General features: G+C 40.4%; 2 protein-coding genes across 3 annotated transcripts; one reads left to right on the plus strand and one right to left on the minus strand.

The window, feature by feature from the left end:
- Positions 1 to 651: 651 nt before the first annotated feature.
- On the plus strand, positions 652 to 18,688 carry LOC309393789 (MLX-interacting protein-like). Of its 2 annotated transcripts, XM_081956285.1 has the most exons (17): positions 652 to 1,360; positions 4,081 to 4,187; positions 4,499 to 4,581; positions 4,794 to 4,883; positions 5,575 to 5,616; positions 5,798 to 5,951; positions 6,300 to 6,395; positions 9,976 to 10,013; positions 11,026 to 11,446; positions 13,134 to 13,177; positions 13,353 to 13,458; positions 13,595 to 13,671; positions 14,005 to 14,121; positions 14,239 to 14,366; positions 14,458 to 14,581; positions 14,730 to 14,859; positions 15,578 to 18,688. In XM_081956285.1, the coding sequence occupies exons 1-17, from the start codon at positions 1,014 to 1,016 to the stop codon at positions 15,694 to 15,696; spliced, it is 2,223 nt and encodes a 740-aa protein (XP_081812411.1). In that variant the 5' UTR covers positions 652 to 1,013; the 3' UTR covers positions 15,697 to 18,688. The 2 variants fall into 2 exon arrangements, with proteins under 2 accessions (XP_081812411.1, XP_081812412.1); XM_081956286.1 differs by lacking the exons at positions 14,458 to 14,581; positions 14,730 to 14,859.
- A 372-nt stretch (positions 18,689 to 19,060) lies between these two features.
- POLD4 (DNA polymerase delta 4, accessory subunit) lies at positions 19,061 to 25,753 on the minus strand. Its single transcript, XM_081956303.1, has 5 exons — positions 25,593 to 25,753; positions 24,598 to 24,725; positions 22,876 to 22,983; positions 21,872 to 21,983; positions 19,061 to 19,830 (listed from the first exon to the last, which is right to left on the minus strand). Exons 2-5 carry the CDS (start codon positions 24,689 to 24,691, stop codon positions 19,806 to 19,808), a joined length of 339 nt encoding a protein of 112 aa, XP_081812429.1. The 5' UTR covers positions 24,692 to 24,725; positions 25,593 to 25,753; the 3' UTR covers positions 19,061 to 19,805.
- Between the last annotated feature and the right edge of the window lie 436 nt (positions 25,754 to 26,189).

Genomic DNA, 26,189 nt, shown 5'->3' on the forward strand with positions numbered 1-26,189 from the left:
CTGTAGTCCTGAGTTCATTGTTGGGTTGTGCCCTTATGCCTACTGATAAGTACAGACATATTTGTACAATAATCAACTTCATTGTAGGAGTGGGAACTTCCTGGTAGAAGTCAGAAGCAAAACTCTCCCAGGGAGAAGCAGAAAGCAGGGGAGGCAGGGTGGCAGGGCATTTCTTCTGAAGCAAAAAATAAACATCAGTTGATATATCCCAGTCACATCATTAGAAAACCTTAGGGGAAAGTTTTTGTTTAACAGCCTGTGGTTAATGGTGTAATTTGTCAGGCATATTACAGAGGGCTAGAGGCCATTTTCAATTCCAATGATTGACCTGATGAAATTTATCATTAAGGCTATTTCGATTATCCCACTGCCTAGATGCAGTAGTCAGTTGGTGTGCGTGAATGTAGGCAGCTAACATATCTAATACACCGATTTCCCCTACTGCAGCCTTGGGTGAGGTGGATCGGACTGAAACTGACTAGCTCCAAAGTTATCCCGTCGGCTTTCTGTGTTTTATTCATTTCGGGTACAAGCGTTGCATCATGAAATCCACTTCTTAAAAATGCAGAGGTACACTCTTTTTTTTATCAAATTCTCCAAATGCGGAGAGATTTTGATAATTGAGGTATAACAAGTTTAATAAACGTTTTTAAAGTTAGCGCTTGATCCCCTCGCAAAATACCTCGCGTTCGTCCCGCGAGGTGCGCCCTCTGGAGGACAGTTGAAACAACTACAATAACCGTCATGCTCTGCGACGGATGATGGATACATGCGCAGAACGACTTTTCCTTGTTGCTATGGGAGCCTGCGGTAGGGCCGGCCTTCGGGCGATCCTCCGGTAGGGTCCCCTCTCCTTTCGTTCCCCCGCGTCCTGGCAGCCGAAGTTCCAAGTTCCAGTTTGGAAGGGGGAGGGGGGAGGAGATCCTTTGTTGCCATGGTGACGGTAGTAGCGTTACTTCGGCCTTGCTAGCGATGTTCTCAGTGGACCCGGACCCGGAGGACGGACAGCAGCGATGTCCCGTTCCCAAATCATCCACAGCGGCCACTTCATGGTCTCAGAACCCCACGCCGAGTCGGACCCCGATCCAGATCTCGGTTCCGGAGAGGCCGAGCGAGCCGTTCGTTTAGGCCTGCAAAGCTGCGCGGCCGAGCGAGTCAGAGGAGCCGAGGCGTTAGGGAAGAAGGCTGCGGCTGGGAAGGCTGAAAGGGCGGGCCAGCCGGGTTTCGGGGCTCCCTACGACTTCGACACGGTGAACCAAGGCACCTGTCAGATCTACCGCTACGGGCCGCGCAGCAGCGGCGCGCTCAATATCGACGCCTCCCTCACGAAGCTCTTCGAATGCATGACACTGGCCTACAGGTGAGGAGGGCTCGCTGGGATGGCCAGGAAAGGACGAAGGGAGGCGGCCCCCGCTTGGTGGTTCGTGCCATGAAAGACCCGCATGAGGGAGAAGGGCCAAGAAGACCGGCCCAACCAGTGTGGATTGCTCCAGAGCTTCCAGAAATCAAAATCTTGAATCTTCCTTTGAAGCTGTACAGGTAGCCCTCGACTTACAACAGCTCATTTAGTGACCATTCAAAGTTACAACGGCAGTGGGGGGGGAAAGTGACTTGGGACCAATTTTTCAAAGTTTCCTTTGCAGCATCCCTATGGTCATGTGACAGAAATTCGGACGTTTGGTGACTGGTGCAACTTTGAGAGCTGTTATGCAACAAAATTTCATTTTTAATGTATGCTGATTAGTGTACATTCGAGGTGACAATAAAGTTATTCTATTCTAGTCTATTCATATTTATGACCTTTGCGATGTCCCAGGATCATGTGATCGCCTTTTGCAATCCTCTGACAAGCAAAGTCAATGGAGAAGCCAGTTTCGCTTAACAACCTGGATGCTAATTTAACAACTCCAGTAATTCATTTAACAACTGTGGCTTGAAAGGTCGTAAAAGGGGGCAAAATTCACTTAACAAATGTTTCACTTAGCAACAGAAATGTTGTGCTCCGTTGTGGTTGTAAGTTGAGGACTACCTATATTCTAAACACAGTTCTAAATGTGCCATCTTCTTCTGGGCAATATTATTAAGTTAAAACTCAAATTTAATCAAATTTTCATTGTTTCTTCCTCATGCTAGAACCTGAGCACAAATAGGAAGGCTCAAAGTCTCTGTTAACATCCTGAGTGTAGAGTACTTCAGAACAAAGCAGACATTTCACAAGTAGAAATAAAGGCTCTTAGAAGCAATTTTAAGAGTTAAAGCAAATATTCTGGATTGCCTCAAAATTACGAGAAGTAGAAAAGTGGTTTTCTAATGTGCCATTAGAATTAAACTTGAGAGCAAAAAGTACCTATGTTCAAAAGAAGAAACTTATCAGTCAGTAGCTTTGTTGAAAACTTGATTTGTTATGTGCCTGCTCTTGCTGGATAAAACTGGTAGTATGAGCCTATATACCCAGTTGATAAAGTACAAGTACTCTTCAACTTACAACCAAAATTGAGCCCAAAATCTATGTTGCTAAGTGAGAAATTTGTTAAGCGAGTTTTGCCTCATTTTACGACACTTGTTACCACATTTGTTGTTAAGTTATAAAATAGTCGTTAAGGGAATCTTAGCTTCCCCATTGACTTTGCTTGTCAGAAGGTTGCAAAAGGTAAACCACCTGTCCCTGGGACACTGCAATCCTAATAAATATGAACCAGTTGTCAAACATCCAAATATAAATCACGTGACCATGGGGATGTTGCAGTAGTCATAAGTGTGAAAAATGATCATAAGTCACTTTTTTCAGTGCCATTGTAATTTGAAATGTCACTAAATGAACTGTGGTTAAGTCGAAGACTACCTGTATCTTTTGTAATTGCCCTTTGTAACAGAGTATTATTTATTAAAAAGCTATTCATGATTAATCTGCCAGCTGAGCCTTAGACCAGAGTTCTCCATTCTTAGAGTAGACTTGGTTCAAAGAGTTGTTGGAGAACAAAGGAGAAAAGGGAATTTTGAATGCTTTGGCACAGGGCCTCTATTGTACATTCATTTTTGTCCCTTTCATAATGTTTTATAGGGAAAGGAGAGGAAGTAACCTCTTTCACTTTTAAATCTCCCCTGTCTAGATGACATTTCATACTTGTTGCCAAAAAATGTTGAAAAACAAAAATACATTTCTGTTATTATCACATATCTTTTGATCACAAATTTTAGAAGACTTTTGGCAAGAAGCATCCATAAACTCAATTTGGAAATGCTCAAGACAGCAATCTGTCCTTTGCTTTTGGAACAATTACTCAGTTAATCAGTTGCCAGACTTGAAGTGGTTTTGGTCAGGCTATGTTGCGCTGGTTACATGAATCTTCATGTTGTTTATGTTCATTCCCATGACTTTCAGAAAGATAGGCTATCAAGTTGTGTCGCTCTTGATATGTCAGTGGTGTCAATGGTATTCAGACCACTGGCTTAATTTTCAGTTCTTGAGAGAAACTTGACCTGTACTAATTACTTTCCAACAGTATTTGGGGGAGGGGGGGGGCATAATTGTATTAGATTAAACAGAATGTAATCTACAGTACCCAACTGCTAAAATGTTTTCAACATATTATTCTTTAAGAATTTTTTCTATTGGAAATACTTTTTTTTCCATTTGAAAACACTGAGGACACATCACAAATCATTCTAATTCAGTAGTCACAAAGTTGATCTTGAGACCAGCATATTACTTATAATTAATAATCTCAAAATATTTTCTGCATGAATTAATGTTCATCCATCTCCTTCAGTTTGCCATAAAATCCAATGGGGAAGGGAAACCAGAGTTGAGATATTAACTTTCAAAGAAACCTTGCACATTACTCACTCTTTCAAAAAGATAAATAATTGCATGCATTTTATTACTCTATTTTGAATTCTTTATTTTCTTCTTTTATTGGCACAGTGTAGGAATATTTGTAGCTATATTGTCAAGTCTATATTGAGGTAGCATTCCTATTCAATTTGCTTTCTTAATCATTTTTGGCTTGACGTATTGATTCCTTAATCCAAATATACCAAATATTACAGAAGTTTCTTTGGGTTCTTTTTTATTTTTAGTGGGAAAATTGTATCTCCCAAATGGAAAACTTTCAAGGGGCTGAAATTGCTGCAGCGTGACAAGATTCGACTCAATAATGCTATTTGGAGGGCGTGGTATCTACAGTGTGAGTACGGGAACAGGGTAAATTCAGAAGTTTATTCCCAAGGCACCTCTTTTCCATAAGGAGTCCATGCTCTTGATGAATTCTGTAGCCAAGGACTATTTTCTGTGCACTATTATGAGCTGTAAGCAATAGCATGTACTTCTGAACATCACATAGTCTGTTCTCTTTGGTTGTAAAGCCCATGAACATTGTCTTCCTGTTTGTAAATGTACAATTTGGGTGAGCTTTCAGTCAGTCAAAAAGTACATTTGTCTGTCTCTGAAAGTGGCAATGGCATTTAGAGTTCTGTTTCTGTTTTATTTTGGACACAGATGTGGAGAAGAGGCAGAATCCTGTGTGCAGTTTTGTGACTCCCCTAGAATGTAGTGACATAGAGCAGCATCGCAAGCCTGAGGTGAGCAAGGATTTTATGGCACAAAGAGTTACCAGTGTGTGATAGTCTCTGAGTGCAATGATGATGTTACCTAGTTTGGTAATGAAACAACTGCAAGAAAACAACCAAGCTCAGAGAGCACCAAAGACCCTACATTCCAACATCTTTTCTGTAAATACCAGATTCTATTTCTTTGCCTTTATTTAACTTCTGTATCTTTATTCATTTGTTAGGCTGTCATTATGGAAGGAAAATATTGGAAACGCCAGGTTGGGGTTGTTATTAGGGAATATCATAAATGGAGGACATTCTTCCATATTGGGGTAAGTTTCTTAAGCAAGTTGGATAACACATGATATCAGGGTGATAAAATAGCTGGAATATAGCAGTAGATTGAAATTTTCCATCACCAGATAATATTCTTCATCTTGTCCTCTGTGTTGTTGCAGTGGCAGCCAAGAATCTAATTCTATCCTAAAACAATTTAACCCCCTGTATATATTCAGCCTGCATGTACAAGATTTAAAACATGATGAGGATAAAAAGGCCTGTATGCGAGTACCTGTACAGAACGTCTGCATTTTTTCACCAACATTTGTAGGCATTTTGTAAAATGTATTTGGCTAGCATTTTAGTAGCCTTTTATAACAGAGAAATTTTATTATTGCAGTTCCCAGTCATGGGATCTAGTATTAGATTTACCAGATGATTATCCTTTTTATGCTTATGTTTATATATCATATTTCTCAGCTATCACTCTTCCTCAGAAAGGGGCTCTTTTATCTATCAGGTACTTCAAACCAAAGGCCTTTTCTCTACCTGTAGTTTATTCATAGTTTTGACTTTTTGCCAGTTGTATAAGATAGACACTAATCATTTATTAATATTTACAGTTGCTTATAAGGGTACTCTACTACTGTGTGGTTTCGTTAATTGAATAAATTAAAATTTCTTTTGCTAATGATTCTTTCAGAAATGTATTCTAATTCAAACCACCCTGTCTTTTTGTTTTAGGAGCAGAAGAAGTTTGACAAACCAATTTGTGATTCTAGTCAGGTACTATTTTAATATCCAAAAGCTCCTTTTCCCTATTTCCTTCCCCCTGTGGCAGAGTCTAAAGCTGGGATACTTAGAATAACAACCATTGAGCATTCCAGGGCTTTCACTTCCCCAATCCTTTGCTGGAACATATGGGTTTCTCTCTCCCCCCGCCCTCCAACCCCTGTTTTTTGTGTAGGAGGTGTCTGATGCAATTTCAGAGGTGGAACTCAACATTGAAACAGCAAGTGGAGGTCCAATGGAGCTTGATCCCTTACATGATCTGGATGCACTTCTGGACACCATGGTCTCCAGCCGCAACCCTTATGGTGGTCCCAATTTACGTGGTCTTGGTGAGAAGTCACTTTATGCCCATTGCACAATGGTTTTGTAGTGAAACTTTTTCCTTATGCCCAAGTGCAGTTAGTTTTCCAAGGGCTTCCATATAGGAGTTAGTTGCTGACTTGTAAAGACTGTGTATGTCACATGCTATTTAGCTATGAAAGCTGTACATTTAGCTAATTTACTAAATCTCCAGCCTTCCCTTTTGGGGGAAAGTTGTTGAGAAGGTGATCAGAGTTTTACATAGTGGATTTTTAATGCTGTAAGCTACCCAGCGTCACCATGGTGTGAATTGGGTGGTGGTATAAATGTAATAAAATGAATAGTGAATTATATCACTCCTTATTTTATGTCTTCAGCTCACCAGGGTAATGCTGACATGATCCAGCCTACTCTAACCCAACTTCACCCCAATTTTGGAGAAGAATTTGTGAACACTTTGGACCCTATTCACGGTAACAAAAATTCCCCAATTTTATATAACTAAGTTGAATTATGTGATCTGTTGGAGCATTCCATAGACAAAATATTTATATTTTTAAATGAGCTTTGCATCTTAGGGTCAAGTCAAGGCTATAGTTTTAAATTTTTCACATATGTATTCCAGAAAGTGTATAGCATGGGAATGTATTGATGGACTCCCTAGATCTGTTTCCATTATTTAATGTATGTTTCAGCGAGGAAATGTTTTCACAACCTCAAAATGCAAAGTATCTAAATCTAAATCTCATACTTTGGGAGAAAATGAGATTAGTGACTTATTTTCAAAAGCCTCAAATTAATCCCCAGATTATGAAAGGTTGGTTTCTGACCTCAACAGTAAATAATATTAGAGCCCTTGATTACTTACATTGGCTCAGAGCAGTATTCAGCAGGTTCTGACCAGTTCTGGAGAACCGGTAGCAGAAATTTTAAGTACTTTGGAAAATCGGTAAATACCACCTCTGACTGGCCCTGCCCCCATCTATTCTCTGCCTCTTGAGTCCCAACTGATCGAGAGGAAATGGGGATTTTGCAGTAATCTTCCCCTGGAGTGGGGAGGGAATGGAGATTGTACAGTATCCTTCCTCTTCCACGCCCACCAAGCCATGCTACGCGCACCAAGCCACGCCTATAGAACCGGTAGTAAAAAAATGTGAATTCCACCACTGGCTCAGAGGTATAGCTAGTGAACAAAGACACAAGAAATAAGAGCAGAGTTTTGCTCTCTCAAACTCGTCTCACCTGCTAAGATTCTACAAATCTACAAGTGTGCAAATCAGTAACTATAAGTGAATAAATGAAAATAATCTTTTCCAGCATCTATATAATAATAGTGATTTCATTCTCAAAGTGTTGAAGTTCGTTTTTAATGTAATATTTATGCTCAAGGCTAAAGGATTAACAGATTTGACAAAAACACTGTTTTGCAGAATAAATAAAAAATAAAAGATGGAGGAAAACCAGTTTCTTGACTGAGTGGGTAGGCAGAAAGCAGGGAGAATAGAAATTGAAAGGGTTGTGCTAGAAAACAGTACCATTGTCTACTTTGAATCCCAGGTGAGTATATTTTACATTGTAACACTTGAATCTAATCCCAGTTGATCCATATATTTCATAGCAGGCTTAATAAATCAGTTGAGGAATTAATTAGTAATTTCTGTAATTTGCCAAAATCATTCAATTAGTCAATTCAGACTGAAAAGTTAAAAAAAAACACCAAAGAAAGAAGCACTGGATATTCACTAATTGAACCCTGGAATATAGCTTTTGATTTAGTTAATATATATGTTCCATCTTGTTCTAACCATTGATCAACACTGTTTCTCTGGTGAATGTGCTTGTACAGTATTCCAGTACTATGGTCCTGGAACCTCAATTCGTTTTTCATTCTGTCTTTCTTTGTTTTTCATTTGTTTCCTTACCTTTGTCAAGACTGTTAAAAAGGCTGCCTCACCATCATCTCCTTTCATCATTCATGTTCTGTAGTCAATTCGGTCATGCTTTTTCCTCCATTTCTGTTCTGGTTTTTAATTGGTATTTGGATGGGAGACCACTAGGGAATATTGGAGCTGTTAGACTAGACTGGAAGGTTGAGAAACATCCTGGAAACCATTTCCATATTGCTACCAAATAAACAAGATAGACTTGTCTGTGTAGTCATCAGGAATCAAGCTTAACACGGGGATGACTTTACATTTTATCTATTTCATCAAACAATATCAGAAAAGGTAATCTGATTTCTGACTTAATACATGAAGACTGAACTTAGAAGAGAGGAGAAAGAGAAGAGTTGGAAGGGTCCTTGGAGGTCTTCTACTCCATCTCCCATCTTAGGCAGGAAACCCTATACCAGTGGTGGGCAACCCGCGGCTCGGGAGCCACATGCGGCTCTTTACACCCTTTAATGCGGCTCTTCTGTGTGCCGGGTGCCCGCTCCCCTCCCTCCTCTCGGGCTTCGGAGGGAAGCTTCTGCAAAAGCCCGGGCGAGTGACAACCAATTTTGGTCCTATGACTGCAGAATGCTGCAAAATACCATAAATGCAGGCCAGTTGTTGAGTGTTTCAAATGTGATTGGAACACTCAACAAGGTGACCATAGTTTGTGTGTGTGAGTGAGAAAGACAGACAGAGAGAGGAACAGAGAGAGGGAGTGAGGGAGGGAATCAGAGAGAGACTGACAGACAGACACACACACACACACACACACACACAGAGAGACAGAGAGGGGGACGGAGGGAGAGAAAGATAGACAGAGAGACACACACAGAGTGAGTGATTAAGTGAATGAGTGAGAGACAGACACACCCACATACACAGAGTGACAGAGAGAGAGGAAGGGAGGGGAGAGAGACAGAGGGAGAGACAGAGACAAACACACACAGAGTGAGTGAGAGACAGACAGACACACACACACACAGAGTGACAGAGATAGGGGAGGGAGGGAGAGAGAGACAAAGAGCCAGAGAGAGAGAAAGAAAAAGAAAGAAAGTGGGAGAGAGAGATGAAATTAAAAACAACAACATACAAACCTGACTTACTCAAACTATCCAAGGAAATGCAAGGCCAATGTTCACATTAGTGGTTGTGACTTTGTCAGTCATTGTTAGGATGTAATTTTCTCTACATTGTAAGGCAAATTTTACGGAATTTAACGTTATCGATAAATAATATCGTTCTAAAGTTTTTGTTTTATTAGTTGTGTTATTTGTATCCTCCCGACCTATGTGGATACTTGCATGCAGAATATTCTCAATAAAAACTTTTTGAAACTAAAAACAGTGTACCATCCTATGTATTTTCGGTTTTAAAAATGTGGCTCTCAAAGTAAATTTCAATCGTGGTTTTGGCGAGATTTGGCTCAGTTGAAAAAAAAGGTTGCCCACCACTGCCCTATACCATTTCAGACAAATGGTTGCCCAATCTCTTTTTAAAAACTTCCAGTGTTATGAGCATTCACAACTTCTGTAGGAAAACCTATCTCCTAAATCTAAATCTGAATAGAGTTGTTTCCATCTACAACTCAGAACCTCTTGCCAATAATTTAAAATCTAATGCAAATCACTATTGTCTACTTTATGGAGATTTGGAAAGAGCCAGATTACAATATAAAACTTCAGTTATGAAAATTGGTCCATTCTTCCTACTAATATTTAAAGACTGCGACTAATATTATATGGTTACTATCAAGTACACTTGGAAGAAGATTAGGTATAGATATATATGTGTGTACCTATACATGTAGGTATAACACAGCTTGCATTCTAGTCCCTGTATATGTGTGCGGCGACACACACACATACACACACTTAATTTCTCTCCATCCATGGCAACTATTATATGATGTAGTCAGGCAAAATGTATAAGTTGCTTTTTCCTTCCTCAGGTTCCAGCCCCATATTGTCCATCTTCTTGTTTATTATTATTTTTAAAATACCATTAACAGAGAAAAATCCTAATGGTTATTTGCTTAATTGATTGAGCTTATCAGCCAATCCTCATTTTTATTACTCATTAACTCCTCCAAGTCACCTGCCCTACCTTTTTCTTTTCACAGAATTTATTACTTCTTGTCGTTCTCAGCCTATATTCCAGGTAAGGAGAAGCAATGTATCCAGTCATTTATTACAGTAGCCACAATAAGGCTAGTGCTTAGTTTCATGTGTATAAAGTGAAGGTTATTATTTTCTGTTAAAAGCTATGTTACAGGGAATGAAAACTGCAGTTTGAAAAGTGTAGACCTGCCCACCCCAATACTCAGATAACTTTTTCAATCCATTATTTGATTTTTCTGGATTATATTCCCATGGTATATTCCACCTGTATAAGGTGAACTAAACCATACATAAAGAACTATATAATTTATTATTAGTTTTAAAGCTACTACATGTACTACAGTTTGCTATGCCTGGTTATGAATTTAAATCAGCAATTAAAGGCAGCTATTGCTTAATGAGCACAATTGGGAATGGAAACTCAAACATTGAGCGAAGAGATCATGAAGTGAGATGTCACGTGACTGCTTCACTCAATGACCATGATTCCAGGACTCCCAGTTGCAATCATAAACGATCTCCTAATAGAGAGGCAGGGAAACAAGGATTTTAGTATGTTAAAATCCATGCGCAAGCCCCGAGAGGCAGGGAGCTTTTATGTACTAAGATCCTTGTCTCCTTGACTCTCCCTTAGAAGATCACTTAACCATTGCAACTGGGAATATTGGGATCATGTTCATTGAGCAAAGCAATCATGTGACATCTCACTTAAGTCCTCTCCGCAGGTAGCAGCAACAGCTTGCAACTTTCCCTGCTGGCTTTCCCATTGATTTTCTGATTGCTGACACTGGGTAACCAGTGATAAGTATGAATAGGTTGCCAAGTACCCAGAATGTCATCACATGACCACGGGGAGGGGGGTGTTCCAGAAGTGCTTCACAGGCTGTAAAGCACTTTTTCCAAGGCCGTTGTTAATTTGAATGGTCATTAAGCAAGGTCCATCTGTAATTAATCTTTCCCTCCACTTTTCCTTATGCAACAGTAAGAAAGTGCTGACAGAATTTTTTTCAAAAATTCTGTATAAGAGCTGACATTTCCTTAGCTTTCCCTAGGTTCCTGCACCTCTGCCAGATGCTACTGCCTTAAACCAAGTCGCCTCAGATTTGCCTCCAGTTGCCACTCATGCTAAGGAGCTCCCACCATTGGGAGACCCACTTCTGGATGTGGAACTGCCTACACCTCTGACTGGACAGCAGATCTTCTTGCCATTCTTCCCTACCTCTCCACCAAGGATCAGCCCTCCACCTGCCCCTCCCATCTTGCATCTTCAGCCACAAATCACATTTGTCTGTTCTGTCGTCACTAGCACTGAATTGGAAAAGACCTTGCCATCCCCTCCTGGGGGATCTTTTGTTATACCAAACTGTGGTTCCACAACCAAGGTTGGGGGAGTCAGGCAGTTTCAGCGGATTGCTCCAGCACCTTCTCCTACTCATCATCAGCCAGCCTCCTTCACTCCACTACCTACAGCTGGTACGTACTGGTAAGCAGGGCTCCATAGAGAGGAGAAATGGGGTTAGCACTAGTTAAGCTTTCTTTGGACTTCTGCTTTTTTTGGTTTTTAAGGAATAGAGGGGATATGTGCACTTACCCTAGTTTTACAACGGTCACCAGGAATTGGGGTGGGGTGGGGAAACAGCAAAAAAAAATGTGGCCGTAACCATTCAGTTGGTACCCTAGCTTCTTTTAAACAGATCAAAGTGCAATGCATGTAAAATAATAGGGCTTCAATCACAAGAACACAATTGCCATTCTTGCCTTTTTTGACACTCGTGAACATCCCTGGGTAGAGATTTGATTTTCAGAGTGTTACCAGTTGAACTTCTTCATCTTTGCTAACATTGGTTAAGCTTGAAAAAGATTTACATTTCTAAAGATCTTTCTAGCTATATGTTTTGGGGTACCTCTTTTTCATAACTATGGAAGTTAGCTTTGTTCTTGTCAAGTAACTCAAACAAAAGGAAAAGGAAACATACATTTATAGAATTCTAGACAACCCATGACCTTTGGGTCATTGTTTTAGAAATATTTTCTTACCTATATGTATTTTCTTACATATAATTATATATATGTAACACAAATACATTATATATATATAATGTCATAACATGTTTTATAATATTGGCCAAACCTCAATTTCACAGGAGTCATGGGTCCCAGATTTTGAATGCATTCTGTTAGCCCTTTTTTCAACCTTGGTTGAAAAAGTTTTTCCCTATGATGCACAATTTCATCCAGTTAATGTTACAGACACAAGAGCTTTAGAAGTATACAAATGTTATTTTGTATTTGCACTTCTCAAAAATTGCCTAATAATCTGCATTTCAGATGACAGTGGCTTCAGTAGATTTAGGATGTTGGTCTATAGGCATAAGAAAATGGGTGTTAAGAGCTCTTTGTTGATTTTTCTATTTTGATTTAAATGTAAATTGAAGAACACGGTATACATATAAATTTATATGTATAAAGGAAATAATAGATTGTTTTCGATTACAGTTTTAGAAGTTACTTATGTAAAAGCATGACAGCTGCAGGCTGTCAAACACTTGCTTTTCTTGGTTATATTTTTCCAATGTATTTTTTGTATGAACCATTTAAAGTCCATGTACAAATTTTAAGATCTACATAAATCATAAATTAATCATAATTTACTGAAAGATTTCCTTAATTCCCAAATTGAAATAATATTGAAATGCACTAATTGAAATGCAAAGTTCATACTCATATTCAGAGTGCATATTCTGATAAAAAAAATAACAAGGGCAAAAAATTAATTCCAGAATTCCTTTTTCTATTCTTTGCGTATGCAACTATTAAATGCACAGCTATAAATAGACTCTAAGGAGTAATTTTCAAGCTGAGTAATACAAGCCAAAATTTTAGATGAAAACAATGGTTGTGAGGTGGCCAGGTTTACTTGGATTTTTGATATTAGTTGCCATGCTGAGTGACATGCCCATCATTTTAAGTAACAACTAGTGGCTTTAATTTCTAGTTAAGGTAAGTGGGATTTACTTCAGAAGATTGTCTCTCTAACTGGTGAATTGCCAAATGCAGTGTTCTTTTCCTGGTAGGGCTCATTAGCCAGCCAAGATTTCTAATGACTGGGAGAGACTGGAAACAGAAACGGGGGGAAAAACCCTTTTTCTTTCATTTCTAGGTCCTCTCCCACTGCCCCTCACTCCAGCTGTAAAATCTGCTCAGGTAAAGGATGTTCTTTTGTCATCTTCTGAAAAGGGTAAGGTGAGCAGCTATGATTTTGCCACCTCTGTGCTGGAGGCCTTTCAATAAATAGAGTTATTTAGGTCTTCTTGGATTGATATGCACAATTTATTCTTCATAATCCATATCTGATAACTCTTCTTATTATCTCCCACAGATCTGTGGCACCTCAAAGTTCCCTGCTGATGTCCTACTGAGGTCAGTCTCCATTACAAAGGAGCTTTCACCAGTTCCTGTCTCAGCTGCTGCCTTGCTTGATACTGGTAAACATGCTAGGCATGGTTTGGAGTCGTTTCACCTATCCTGTCTCATCTATTCCTTTACTTTAGTCTCTATGTCACATTTAGGTGAAAACAGGATATAAGCGCATTTACCCCTATATTTTGGGAATTGTTCCAGGTTCCTCAGCCCAGAAGATAGCCAAGGAGAAGAATATGTGTAGTCATCAGGAAAAGTACAAACATAATCCTATTCAGGTGAGAAGATCACTATTTGATCACTGTTTGAAAGGAAGATCGCGTTTCTCCTAAATTGTTTTTAAATCTAAAGAGTATCAGAATCAGTAAAAATATGGTAGTAGAGGTGGCAATATTATTTATGTTTATAATCACCTGAGGTGAGGATAATTGTCTTAAATTCAGTCATCTTTTTGACTAAATAAATATATTAATCTCACCTGATTCCACCCATGTACCCTACCCTCTCATGCGATGTGTCTTCTGCAGATCAAAAACAATGCCTTATCTTGTGTAGCCCAATTGAATGAACTGCAAAGCTGAGAATTGTCAGAATGCAATTGTCCCTTGCAGGGAAGCTGCCGATCAAGTTTTACTTCTGCTGACTGTGCCCGTCGTATGGTCATCAGCTCGGGCTTTAACACTCTTGCCAGTCTAGTACTGTCAGAATCTGACCAAACCAGCACTAAGGTACATATCTTTTCCCTGTAAGAAAGGTTAACATTTATCTTGCCTTTCCCATTTTTCCTCTGATTGTCTTGGAACTGTTTGTCTTTCCTTCTTTTGTTCCATCTTGTATGCTCTCAGCTCAGCAAAGCGCTGCTCTTGCAGAAGAGTGTAGCTTATGTAGGAAGACTTCAGCAAGAACGCCGACAAAATCAGGAAATGGCAGAAAGACTGCGTGGAGAAATTGAAGAGTTGAGCACTGCCATTGAGTAAGTTAGTAGTAGCTTTGAATGGTTGAGCTGCCACTTGATCTGAGTAAAGGAAGTTTATATGGTTGAGTTGTATTTTTTTTTTCTGCAGTAAATTCCAACGCCAACTTCCACCTAGTGGAGCTCCTGTATTACCTCCACAATCAAATCAGGCTTCTGAACTCTATGAAGAATATGTACGTCAGCGCACATTAGAGGACTGGCGTTTTTGGATTGTATCCATCAGGAACTAACGGGGGTTTATTTGGTTACTGCAGAGGAACAAATTGGGGGCATAAATTCTGATGTATTGTAATTGCCATAGCAACATTTTAAATGGGAAAAGTTGATTGTAATGAATCCTTAACTCTTTTCAACTTGCAGTTCAGTGTTATAATTAAACCACTATTTGAGAGCTATACCAGAACAGTGAACACGGGCAACATCAAGGATTTCTGCCAGTCGGTGATGAACTGGTTGGAGCAGCACTGCACATTACCCATCTTACGTCCTGGTATTGTTTGGCACTTTGATAGGACAAATTACAATTGTGAAGAAATCTGAAAACTCCAGGCAGATTTTTTCAAATTAATACCTTCGAAGTATTCCAGGGTCCTCTCTGGGACTTGATCTAAAACAGGACTTTGAGTACCTTTGCTTCAGAGCATGAAATAAACATAGCATCTTAAGTGCTGGGAAACTACCCCTGCCCTTTTAGCCTTCAGAAGACTATGAAGATGTGATTCTTTCCCCAAGCATTGGACTAGGATGGGGTTGAGTCAGGCAGTCAAATATTTGCTTGTTCTGGCCCCTGGTGGGAAGTTTGTTCTGCTTTTATTTCAGCCAAATGTTTTTATTGGTGGTTATGCACCACCTATGGTCATTCTGTGAGATAGGCAGCCATATAAGTTCTATATAAGAAAAATGAAAAGAGGAATTGGAAGAATTATCTTAATTCTATAATTTGCCTATTGTGATTTTGATAGCATAATATGTAACTCAACATTTAAGTGTGAACTAGAATGAAAACTGTGCAACCATGTCTAGATTTGGAGCAAAGGAAAGAATTATCACGAGATATTGGCTGTGCAAGGAAAGTATATACACACACACTTACACTTATGGCTTTTGTTCTGTCTCAATCACAAGGATCACATTTCTAGCGATCAGGAAAAGGGATATAGCTTAATTTGTTATTAATAGGGGTTTTTTCTTTTTTTTTCTTTTTGTAGCTCTCTCTGGCTCTCTTCTGCAGCTGAGCAAAATCACGTCAATATTGACTCAACCAAGCCATCTGCCTGGACAAGCTCTACGGGCAGTATCTTCTCGGCAGTGCAAGAGCAACCACTAGGATGAAGATCAGTCTTCCTTCCCCTAGACATTGCTAGGAATCCATAATAAGAACTTCTAACTCAGGAAATCCCTTCATCGTGCAAATAAGGACATTGTAACAATATTGGTGCTAGGTATTCCACAGCAGGGAATCTCTGGGGGCTACCTTTGGTGCTGGTCATCATGGCAGAACAGTGGAAGAGTAGAGGGAACAGGAAAAGGTACAGAGTTGGAGTACCTCTTAAATTGTAGAAAGGAGTCATCAGGCATGACTTTAGATCAGGGGTGTCAAACTGGTGGCTGGCAGGCCGGATGCGCCATGTGCAGGCCACGCTCAGCTCCGCGAAAGGGAAAAACATTGTGAAATGTCATGCAACAGCAACACGACACCATGAGTTTGACACCTTTAGATTTTTAGATTATTAACTGGGAAGAGTGTGGTTCTTCATTTCCAGTTTTCCCACTAGAGGGCAGTAAAGATACTTAGCATGATTCAGTTTGCAGAATGAAAGCTTATGGCTAGCAGTCCCTGGTGTCAGTGCATTACAAGTGATCCTTGATTTACAACCATTCATTTAGTGACCCCATAAAGTTGCAAAAATAGTGAAATTTATTATCATTTTTCACATGGCCAGCCTTTACAGCATCCCCAGCATTTGGTCACGTGATCAAAATTCAGCCACTTGGCAACTGGCTCATATTCATGGCAGTTGCAGTATCCCAGGGTCATGTGATTACCTTTTGCAACCTTCTGACAAGCAAAGTCAATGGGGAAGTCAGCTTCACTTAACAACCGTGTTGCCAATTTAACAATGCAGTGATTCACTTAACTGCCAAGAAAGGCCATAAAAGGGGGCAAAACTCACTTAACAATTGTCTCACTTAGCAATGGAAATTTTGGGCTCAATTGTGGTCGTCAGTCGAAGACTACCTGTACTGCATATCGGTCTGCTCATGCCTTGAAAAACTGTCCTACAGGCTGATTGCAAACTTCACATGGATGGTTGCACGCACACACTTTTGCCTTATTTCTCTCTTTCATTCCTAATCGCAGAGCTGCCCATTTTCTGGACATGCCCTGAATTTCTACAAGAGGGTGGAACCTAGTTTCCAACACAGTTGTTTACTTTGGGGTTTTCTACCTCCAAAGATCATATCTCGGTATTTAGAGAAAAACTAAATATCTAAACTCTGAAGAACATGAACAGGTTCTTATAAACAGTGACTTGATGGAGTTATTTTCAGTGCAATCCTATGCCCTCTGTTGAAAGGAACGTTTTGCTTAGTTCTGAGAATACAACTGCTGCTGAATTATTTTTACATACTACCACTAATGCTTCCCATATAGCAGTTCAGATGCACTGGAAGTGTAGGGAACTTTTCTAAAATACTGTCTTGTAGCACAGCTTCTTTTTATAAATGTTTTTATAGTAAATGTTCTCAAACATTGGCTACCCAATTCATAGTGGAATAACTTTTTATCAGGGACAACTTTTCACAGTACTGCTGCCTATATGTAAAATTATCAAATGGGACACAACTTTAAGGGACATATTCATTTAATTAAAGTATTTCTCACTCAGGAGTTATATCTTAGTATAAAGATATTGTAGGGAGCAAACATTGGAACGTTGCATAGCAAAGTATTCAGATTCTGTTGGCATTTAATCTATTCCAGGGGTGTCAAACTCAAGGACCAGGACCAGGATCTGGCCTGCTGGGTGTTTAGAACTTGCCCACAGGGCCACCCTGGAAACAGCGAAGGACTTGCCTCTGCCAGCAAAAACAGAGATTGGGAGGGCTGCACATGGCCTTCCTGAGCTCTGGTTTTCTCTGGTGGAGGGTTGCAGGAGGCTGTTGCAGCCGAAAATGGAGCTTGGGAACCCATTTTCGCTGGCAGAGCGCTCAGGCCATCACAGGCGCCCCTGACACGAGTGACGTCGAGCTGGCCATGCCCACCCCAGGCCCCCAAGTTCAAACACAACCCTGATGTGGCCATCAGTGAAATCAAGTTTGACACCCCTGATCTATCTGATAACATGAACATGAGTCTTATGTCCTTATAATTGTTCTTGCCTTTAAGCAAGCATTCTGATACTGATAAAGAGTGAAAACTGAATAATAAATGGACCCTATCTATATTTCATATATTGCATGGGGCAGGGATTGGCAATGTGGTGCTTAAAGGCATTAGGATACCTACCACCACCTCAAAGTGATGATCCCAGCAGGTCTAAAATAAATGAAAACTGATTTTAAAAAGAGAGCGATTGGTTTAGAGATTTAGTGAAAATATAACAATTCATTCACTGTCCAACATTTTCTTGGAAGATAGGAATATGCAAAATTCATTACAAACTGAAATAGCCTTTATTCTTTAATACGTGTTGTCATTTAATCTGTAGCCATTTTGTGTCCTCCTCAACTCATGTATGGAGGAGGAACTTTTACTTAAAGTTACCACCAACAAATTATGTTAATAAAGTGCTAATATGTATTAGCAGAGAGCCAGTTTAGTGTAGTGGTTGAGGCATCAGGCTCGAAACTGGGAGACCGAGTTGTAGTTCTGCATTAAGTCTGAAACCAATTGGGTGACCTTGGGCCAGTCCACGCTTAGCCCTAGGAAGCAGGAATTGGCAAACTACTTCTGAACTCTTGCCAAATGATAAATAGGCAGGCAGGCAGCTAGCTAGATTGTTGCTACCTTGGCTACAAACAAGGTTTTAATTTTTTTCCAGTGCCCTGAGATTATCCTAGTTGAAGATTTCTTCAATTTTACAAGGTCTTAATGACCAACTACAGATGTCTTATGATTGCATTTTATTTTGTAATTTCAGAGACTTTCTTTCTCCGTTTTTCGCAATTATTTTTCTTTGATGCTGAGTTGGTATTTTTAGTTTTTCCTTTTGTTATTTTCCTGATATTTTGCTACTGTTATTTCCCTATAAATACATACACATAGCTACACAATCAGCATCAAATTGTTATATATTATTAAAGGCATTTTTAAATTATCACTTGTATTACAGGTTTTAAACTAATGTCTTATCATGGTTTTATCAAATATACGGTAGTTTCTGAAATTTTCAGCTTCTGTCTTCATTTATCTTATCAGATGTGCCTTCCATTGACCTATCCATTACTTTAATCAAGTTCTTTTTATACATTTAGGTGGAATAGAATACTTTGGGAAATTGATTCTAACATATCAGATTATTGGTGCTTTCGCAGATACAGATTAAGTGCTGTTGTTTGCCAGCTTATCCTACAAGCAATATGCTCTTGTCTATTCAGTATTTAACATTCCCCCAAAGCTGTGGTACTGAAATTCCAGTTCATTGTAATATTTGGAAGGTTGAAACTGTCACCCCCCACCCTCACTCCCAGGAAAAAAAATTTAAAATTGTACAAGTGCATTTTATTATTTTTAAAAGTTTGCTATACATATATAAATATCACAATATGTACAATCAATTAAACCAATCAATATGATAAAAGGCAACATTAAACCAAAAGCAGAATAATAAAAATTAAGAAATCTGAGCAAATAATCAGATCTTAGCTTTATTTTGGCAATGCTGATCCAACTGAACCTTCAGTTTTCTGCAGCTTTAGTTCAGTAGCTCTAGCTTACTGAATATGCTTATGCTTACTGAGTATGTCCTCCACACTCTAAAACTATGGAACCAATAACTTAGGATGCAATTTTACTAAAGAGAGCATGAAATTCTTTTAGAGAAGTTGCTCATAATACATAGACAAAAATGCTGATGACAATTATGCCTTTCAGCACCTCTTAAAGTATACAAGCACTTATCCAAATCAAACCAGGTTCAAAATTGAATGAAACATTAAAAATACAAAGCAGATTGCAATTCCATATTGAATTTGGCTTGCTGTGATTACTGTATTGCTATAAATCAGTTCTTGATCTAGTTCTTAATGATTTCTAAATGCTGAGCCCAAAGTCCCAAGTGGAAATCAACTAGAAGGCCTTCTGACCCCTATAAGAACCTTACCACCACTGCAAAGCAGCATTCTCTACAGGAATGGTGGAAACATCCACATGATTATGGTGACATAATGGCAGGGGCTCTTTCTCAGCCTCAGGTAGCGAAGTTGCTCTTTTCAGAGGGCATATTCATGCCACAAGCTACAAGAAAGAAATTTAGAACATGGTTACTGTCAGGGGAGGCCTCGGTTGACTTTTCACATGGCCACTCCCATCTCTTTGTCAAGCAGCTGGAATGGGCTTGACTGTCTTCTGTGACACAACAGCATCCTTTGTGGCAGACACAATTTTATGGTCAACTTAAGCAAATTTTCCATCTGGAGTCAGTTCTTGTCCCACAGCTCTCAACTTTCAAAGCTAGCATGTTCTTGGCCAAAGCGGAGGAGGAGGGGAATGACCTCATGGAAGGGAAGCAAAGGGAGACCATATCTGGAACCCCTTGAAATTCTCATCACCTCCTTAATGTTGGGTCCTCACAGTGCACTTACTCCTATAGCACTGAAGCAGCTAAAAAAATTAGGCACCAATCTACTTGGATGGAAGGCTCCGTTATTACACTCTCTTTAGCTTTGTAAAGGTTACATACAGCTCTAAATCAAATCAAATCAAATCAAATTTTATTTGATTAGCCGCACCCTCTCCAGAAGGACTCGGGGCGGCGTACAATTAAAACACATAAAAATATACAAATATAAACAATACATAAACATATACATATGCATGTGCATGGAGGAGGTAAACAAATGAATAAAATAGCATTAAAATTTCAATTTAAAATCCCTCAATTACAATACAAAATACACAATTAAAAAACCCGTCAGGAGCGATATGATAAAACTATGGTTGAGCCAGGCCAGCTACTTGGAAGAGGTGGGTCTTAAGCTTTACGCGGAAGGAGCGGAGGTCAGAGGTGGTCCTGATATCAGGGGGGAGGTTATTCCACAGGACTGGGCCCATCACAGAGAAGGCTCTGCTCCTAGGCGTCGCCCCCTGACACTGTCTGGTGGACGGCACCTGGAGAAGTCCCTCTCTGTGTGAGCGAATTGGTCGTAGGGATGTATGGGGCAAGATACGATCCCGCAAGTAACTAGGTCCTGAGCCATGGAGCGCTTTGAAGATCGTTATCAAAACCTTGAAACGCACCCGATAGACCACAGGAAGCCAGTGCAGCTCGCGCAGGAGAGGTGTCACATGGGAGTACCTTGTAATCCCCATAATCACCCACGCGGCCGCATTCTGGACCAACTGAAGTCTCCGAGTGCATCTCAAGGGAAGCCCCATGCAAAGCAGCAATGGCGAACCTTTTGGGCTTGGTCTATCACAAATTTTGAAAATAACTTTGACTTCTGCTGGTATGTCATTGCCCCTCCTCAAGCAAAAGAGAAACAATTCTTTATATATTTACTTCTAAAAAATATAGTCCATGTGGCGCTGTATATTATACAAAGAAACATTACATAATTACAAAAATGAAATACCGGTACAATTAAAACAAACTCATTTTTGGAGGGTTCGGGGGCTGTGTGAGAACACATCCATTCTCATGCAGCCTCCACAAGCTCCAAAAATCGTGTCAGAATGGGGCATGCTTTGAAGAACAGTTGTTGGTGATGCTGGTTTATCAGCCAAAATGTGGCATGTCACTTTTGACATGTGTGTCAGAGGTTTGCCTTCACTGCTCTAAATACATGGCTCTAAATGTTAAGGCTATAAATACAGAAGGAATTAAGCTTCCTTACTTGAATACATTTCACATTGCTACAAGACATTGTCTTGTAGAAAAGACATATCTGAAGTGCCACCTTTGTTCTGACTTCTTTTCTTGTTGATCCTGATACTTTTCTCATGAAGTCAGCATACGTCTTTGTTACTAACAATTCTACTATGATAACAAACCAAGGATACTTGAGCTTTAAGGAAAGAGTGCTGGCTGTGCTCCTGCATAAATTCTATATTCTGAATGTGAATGGCTGGAAATTTTATTCTGGTTTACCTTATATCTCACTTTTTCTATAATCTGAGTCTTTTCTTTAGAGAGATAGTTACAGCCTATTCACACAAATGTAGTGCCGCAATTTAACCCAATAATCCATGGTATTTTTCATAAATTTGTTCTTTCTGATGGATAGTTTTTTTTAAAAAAATCAAGGGACTGAAAAGTGTAGAAACATAATATACTGACCTATATATAACAAAAGGATCCTCATTATACTTCAGAAGCAAATCCTGCACTGTTGTAGGGGGATTGAGTCCTAAGAATTTGGCTCGTTCCCAGCGCTGCATACGGGTGATTCCTGTCAGCAGAAGAGAGTGATTCAAGAATGTAGTATCCTGCAGGAAGCTTCCTAATCAGTTTATCTGAGACAACTGTGGTTATGAGAGCTTGAGGTTGATTTATGAGCTCCTTTTTTTATGTTACTATTGTTGTTTGTCTGGCATTATCATCATGCATGGTATTTTACAGTACAAGTGTATATACTTCAGACTTGCAAGCTCTATTTAGTACTTGGATCCATCATTCAAAGCTAAGTATAGAAGACATTAACTTGTTTTCTGGGCCACAATGGAATATGGAATTCTTTCTGATAAATATCCAATCATTTTTTTTTGTACAACTGATCTTAAATTATACAGTGTAAATTTATTGGGTAGGATAGTTATTTTTGTTATTTTTTGCTACGTTAAACCCTCAATTTTACAAAATGTCAACAGCACTCTACTTGCACTTCACTCCCTATTAGTCTGTTGTTTCTATAACAGTCTGGACAACTGACATAAAGACATTGTTTGCATTAATTTAAGTATATTTGCATAATAACAATTTATTAATAAAATTATTTGGTTTAGGGATGATAACAAAGTATGTTAATTTGGATTGAATGGCTATTTAGTTTTAGTGAACTTATCTCTTCCCCAATAACTATTAAATCAATGATGTACTGTGTCAATAAATAACTGGGAATAATAATTGCTGATCTACTGCAAATATTCAACGCATCTGCAACACAATATGATACACCATTTATGAATCATTTCTTTATAGTGTGTAAGTTTCTAATAAAATGAGGCTATATTTCAAAAATTTGACAGGAAGGTAACAACAGCAAAGAAAAGGCAAACATTTACTTATTTCACGATATGTACCATCCTTGGGACTTTGTTCAATAGATAACTAGACATTCTTACCAGTGCAGGGACCATATTGCCGGCTGAGATCAAACTGCTTCAATATTTCCAACTGATCAGGTTGTGCGGTATCTTGTAGGTGAGATTCTGCTTGAACTACCGGTAAATCTGAGAAGCAATCAACCCATTAATGTTAATAGGTGGAGTGCTGGTATTTTTCCTTGCATAAAGGGCTTAGGGTGGCACTTAACCAATAGTGTTACCACCTCCTCTTTAGCCAATTCCAAAATCTAAATGGCCACAGCCATGTTGTTTGCATCTCTCCAGCTATATCAGTGTTTCTCAAATTTGGCAACTTTAAGATGTGTGGTTGTGAATTCCCAACTTTCACACAAGGCAAGGGGGGCATTCCCAAATAAGATTTGAATTGCATTAGTACCATTAAACTATTGCTAATCATGGGAACTCCCTATTATGCATGCATAAAGCAGAATTGGGAGATGGCATTTCATAACTTTTCTTTTATCCATTTCATAACTTTTCTTTTATCAATTTCTATTGTACAAACTGGTTTGCAAAAACTTCCCTCAAAGCAGCATCCAAGACATTTTTCAGGCCACCAAAAACAAAGAATCAGGTAAATATGGTCTCAAAAACTGGATGAGCTCTTCTTTCCCCACTACGTACCTGTGGCAATGGGGAGAGGGGGACACTATCTAAGAAGTGGCTGAGAATCCAATCCTCTTTACTGTCTAGAAAAATTTAGGTTTCCACAGAAGCTGCTGGGAATGTTGGAGTGACTGCAGGAGAAGATCGTTGCTCCCCTTTTCTAGTGAAAATAATTTTTTTTCTCTCTCACCATCTCCTACCTTTTTCATTGTTCTGAAGTTCTATTTTTAGTAATGGAACTAACTTGGAGTTGTAATTTGCTAAGAGCCTTGTCAGCCAAGGAATGTCAGTTGGTGGGGACTAGGAGACGCGTCTTCTCTACCAAAGTCCCTGTCCTTTGTAATAGTCTCTCCTTAACAGTTGAGGATGACTCAACACAGTTGGCCTGTAGTAAGGCTCCAAAGACCTGGCTTTGTACCTGGGCCCCCAAATGTGTGAAGGGCCCCATTTCCTGACTATATTGACATTTTCTCAGCTGCCATATATATTTAATTTTATACCATATGAGTACTTTAAATTATTATCGTTCACTGGGCAGAGCCCATTGTTTGAGATGGGCAGCTATGGAAATTGGATAAATCTACCCAGGTGAGGCATCTGCCAGGACAGCATACGCACACGCACACACAAATAGACCAGAACAGAGGCTTCCCACTTTGGGTTTGGAATTCCACAACATTGCTGACTTGTTGAAGCTGTCCTAATGGGATTGGCAGAGCCAAATGGTAGAAGACCTCTCTTTGGGTCCAGCAAAGGCTGGGATTAGAAGCATTGCTAGAGTTCCCTTTTGCCTCCAGTGACATCAAGAAAGTAGTAAGAACTGGGGAATGGGATGGACGTGTCCTACTAACCATTGAAAGGCTATGAGCAAGGGTTGACTTGATGACCTCAAAGGTAGTTTCCAGCTGGGTGAGCTCTAGCCCTGCTTGCAAAACCACCTACTGAACTGGCTGAGAAGGAGACCAGGGCTTGTTTTCTGGCATGGGTGGAAAGAGTAAAGAAACAGAGGAATCCATCCACAATACCAAGCCATTCCAATGGCCTAAGCCGGGGAAGGAGATGGAACCCACAAAGGCGAGATGGGGGAGGGGGGTAGCCCATAGAAATACCTACCCTGCGGTGGGCTCTGAGCTTCTTTTCTTTCTTTCCTGCCTTCTTTCTTTTTCACCACTTGGAAAGAATCGGTGATGAGTCCTTTCCTGCTCATAGCTCCATGTGAAGTCCCCGAGCGTCTCTCCCGGCTGCTCCCAGTGAAGTGGAAAGAGAAGCGGAGAGGCTTAGGCTCCAGTTCCTGAAGCTCCGGAAGAGGCGAGAAGCCGCTGCGATTCAGCCCCAGCTGCCCGCTTTCGAGCAGAGGGTTCCGGTCTCATTCCCACCTGCGAGAGTGACTCCCCACCTCTTCAGCGGGGAAGAAGGAAACCTTCTGTGCTCCCCTCTCTAGTCTTATAACCAACTACCTTAAGGAAGCCTCTCACTGCCCGGTTAAGGCTGGGAGACGTGGACAGCACCAAGTCCTCTTCTCCCTTGGGCAGGGGAGAAAATCAACGGGACGCCCTCAATCCCCAAGCATACTCATCCCTCGCGAAGGATGGAAAAAAGCAGAAGGGCCCGATTCTCCCGATCTTCATCGGCGTCTTCGCTCCCCATCAGTTGCCCCACCCCCCACCCCCACAAGGCCCGAGTAAGGCTTTCCTTCGCCAACAGCCGCGTCTACATTTTATTCCCAAGGGAGCCGGAACCATCCATCGAGGGAGAGAAAAGCAACATCGAGAACCCAAAGGGGCTTTTTTCAAGAGGCAACTGGGCCTTCTGGGTGTTTTTTTTTCCTTTGAAGACGTTTCGCTTCTCATTCAAGAAGCTTCTTCAGCTGTGAGTGGGTTCCATTCCCCACCACCCAGTCAGAGCTGAAGAAGCTTCTTGGATGAGAAGCGAAACGTCTTCAAGGGGGGGAAAAAACACCGGAAAGTCCGGTTGCCTCTTGGAAAAGCCCCTTTGGGACAACCTTGACCTGGATGGCTGAGAATCTCCCTAGACATTTAGCAACATCGAGAAGAAAGAAAGAAGCTTCCCCCTCCCCGCTTTCTCCTACTGAAGAAAGAGAAGCCAACCTAGGAGAAACGCGGCGGCCGCCCTTCTCACGAGTTGCCACGGGTCCAAGCAGTGCGCTGAATGTTTCGTGCGAACGCAGTAGCTGGGAGGGAGGGTCAGCTGCGAAGCTCGTTGCCCAACAATCCGGAATAGCCCGTGTGGCTTGTAGCTGTTGTCGCGTTGGCTCAGCCAATGGCGGAGCTGCTTTCGCTTTGCCTTGGAGGGAAGGGGAAGGAAGGCCTCTGCCGATGGCCGGGAAATGTCCCGAATGTAGCCTTATCGCAACATCCTTTTATAAAAGGCGGTCGTTGCTCTGCTGAGATCTGTGGGGAGGGACACCTACTGCGAGGTCTTTCAGGCATTCAATTCAAGAATCGCTGAAAGTTTACGCCCATAATTAACTTCATTAAAAATGATTATTCCGAGGCAGTTTGGTGTAGTGGTTAAGGCACCAGGCTACAGGGGACTGTAAATTCTAGTTTCGCCTCAGGGGCAAAGCCGGCTGAGTGATCTTGGGCCAGTCACTCTCTCATGGATATTGATTTGATGTTGCTACTTCCAAAAACGTTGCCCTGTTGGCCAGACCATGGATTGACCCAACTAAATGCCGATTTGTT

This window comes from Natrix helvetica (assembly GCF_964273705.1).
Source record: "Natrix helvetica genome assembly, chromosome: 1".
Lineage (NCBI taxonomy): Eukaryota > Metazoa > Chordata > Lepidosauria > Squamata > Natricidae > Natrix > Natrix helvetica.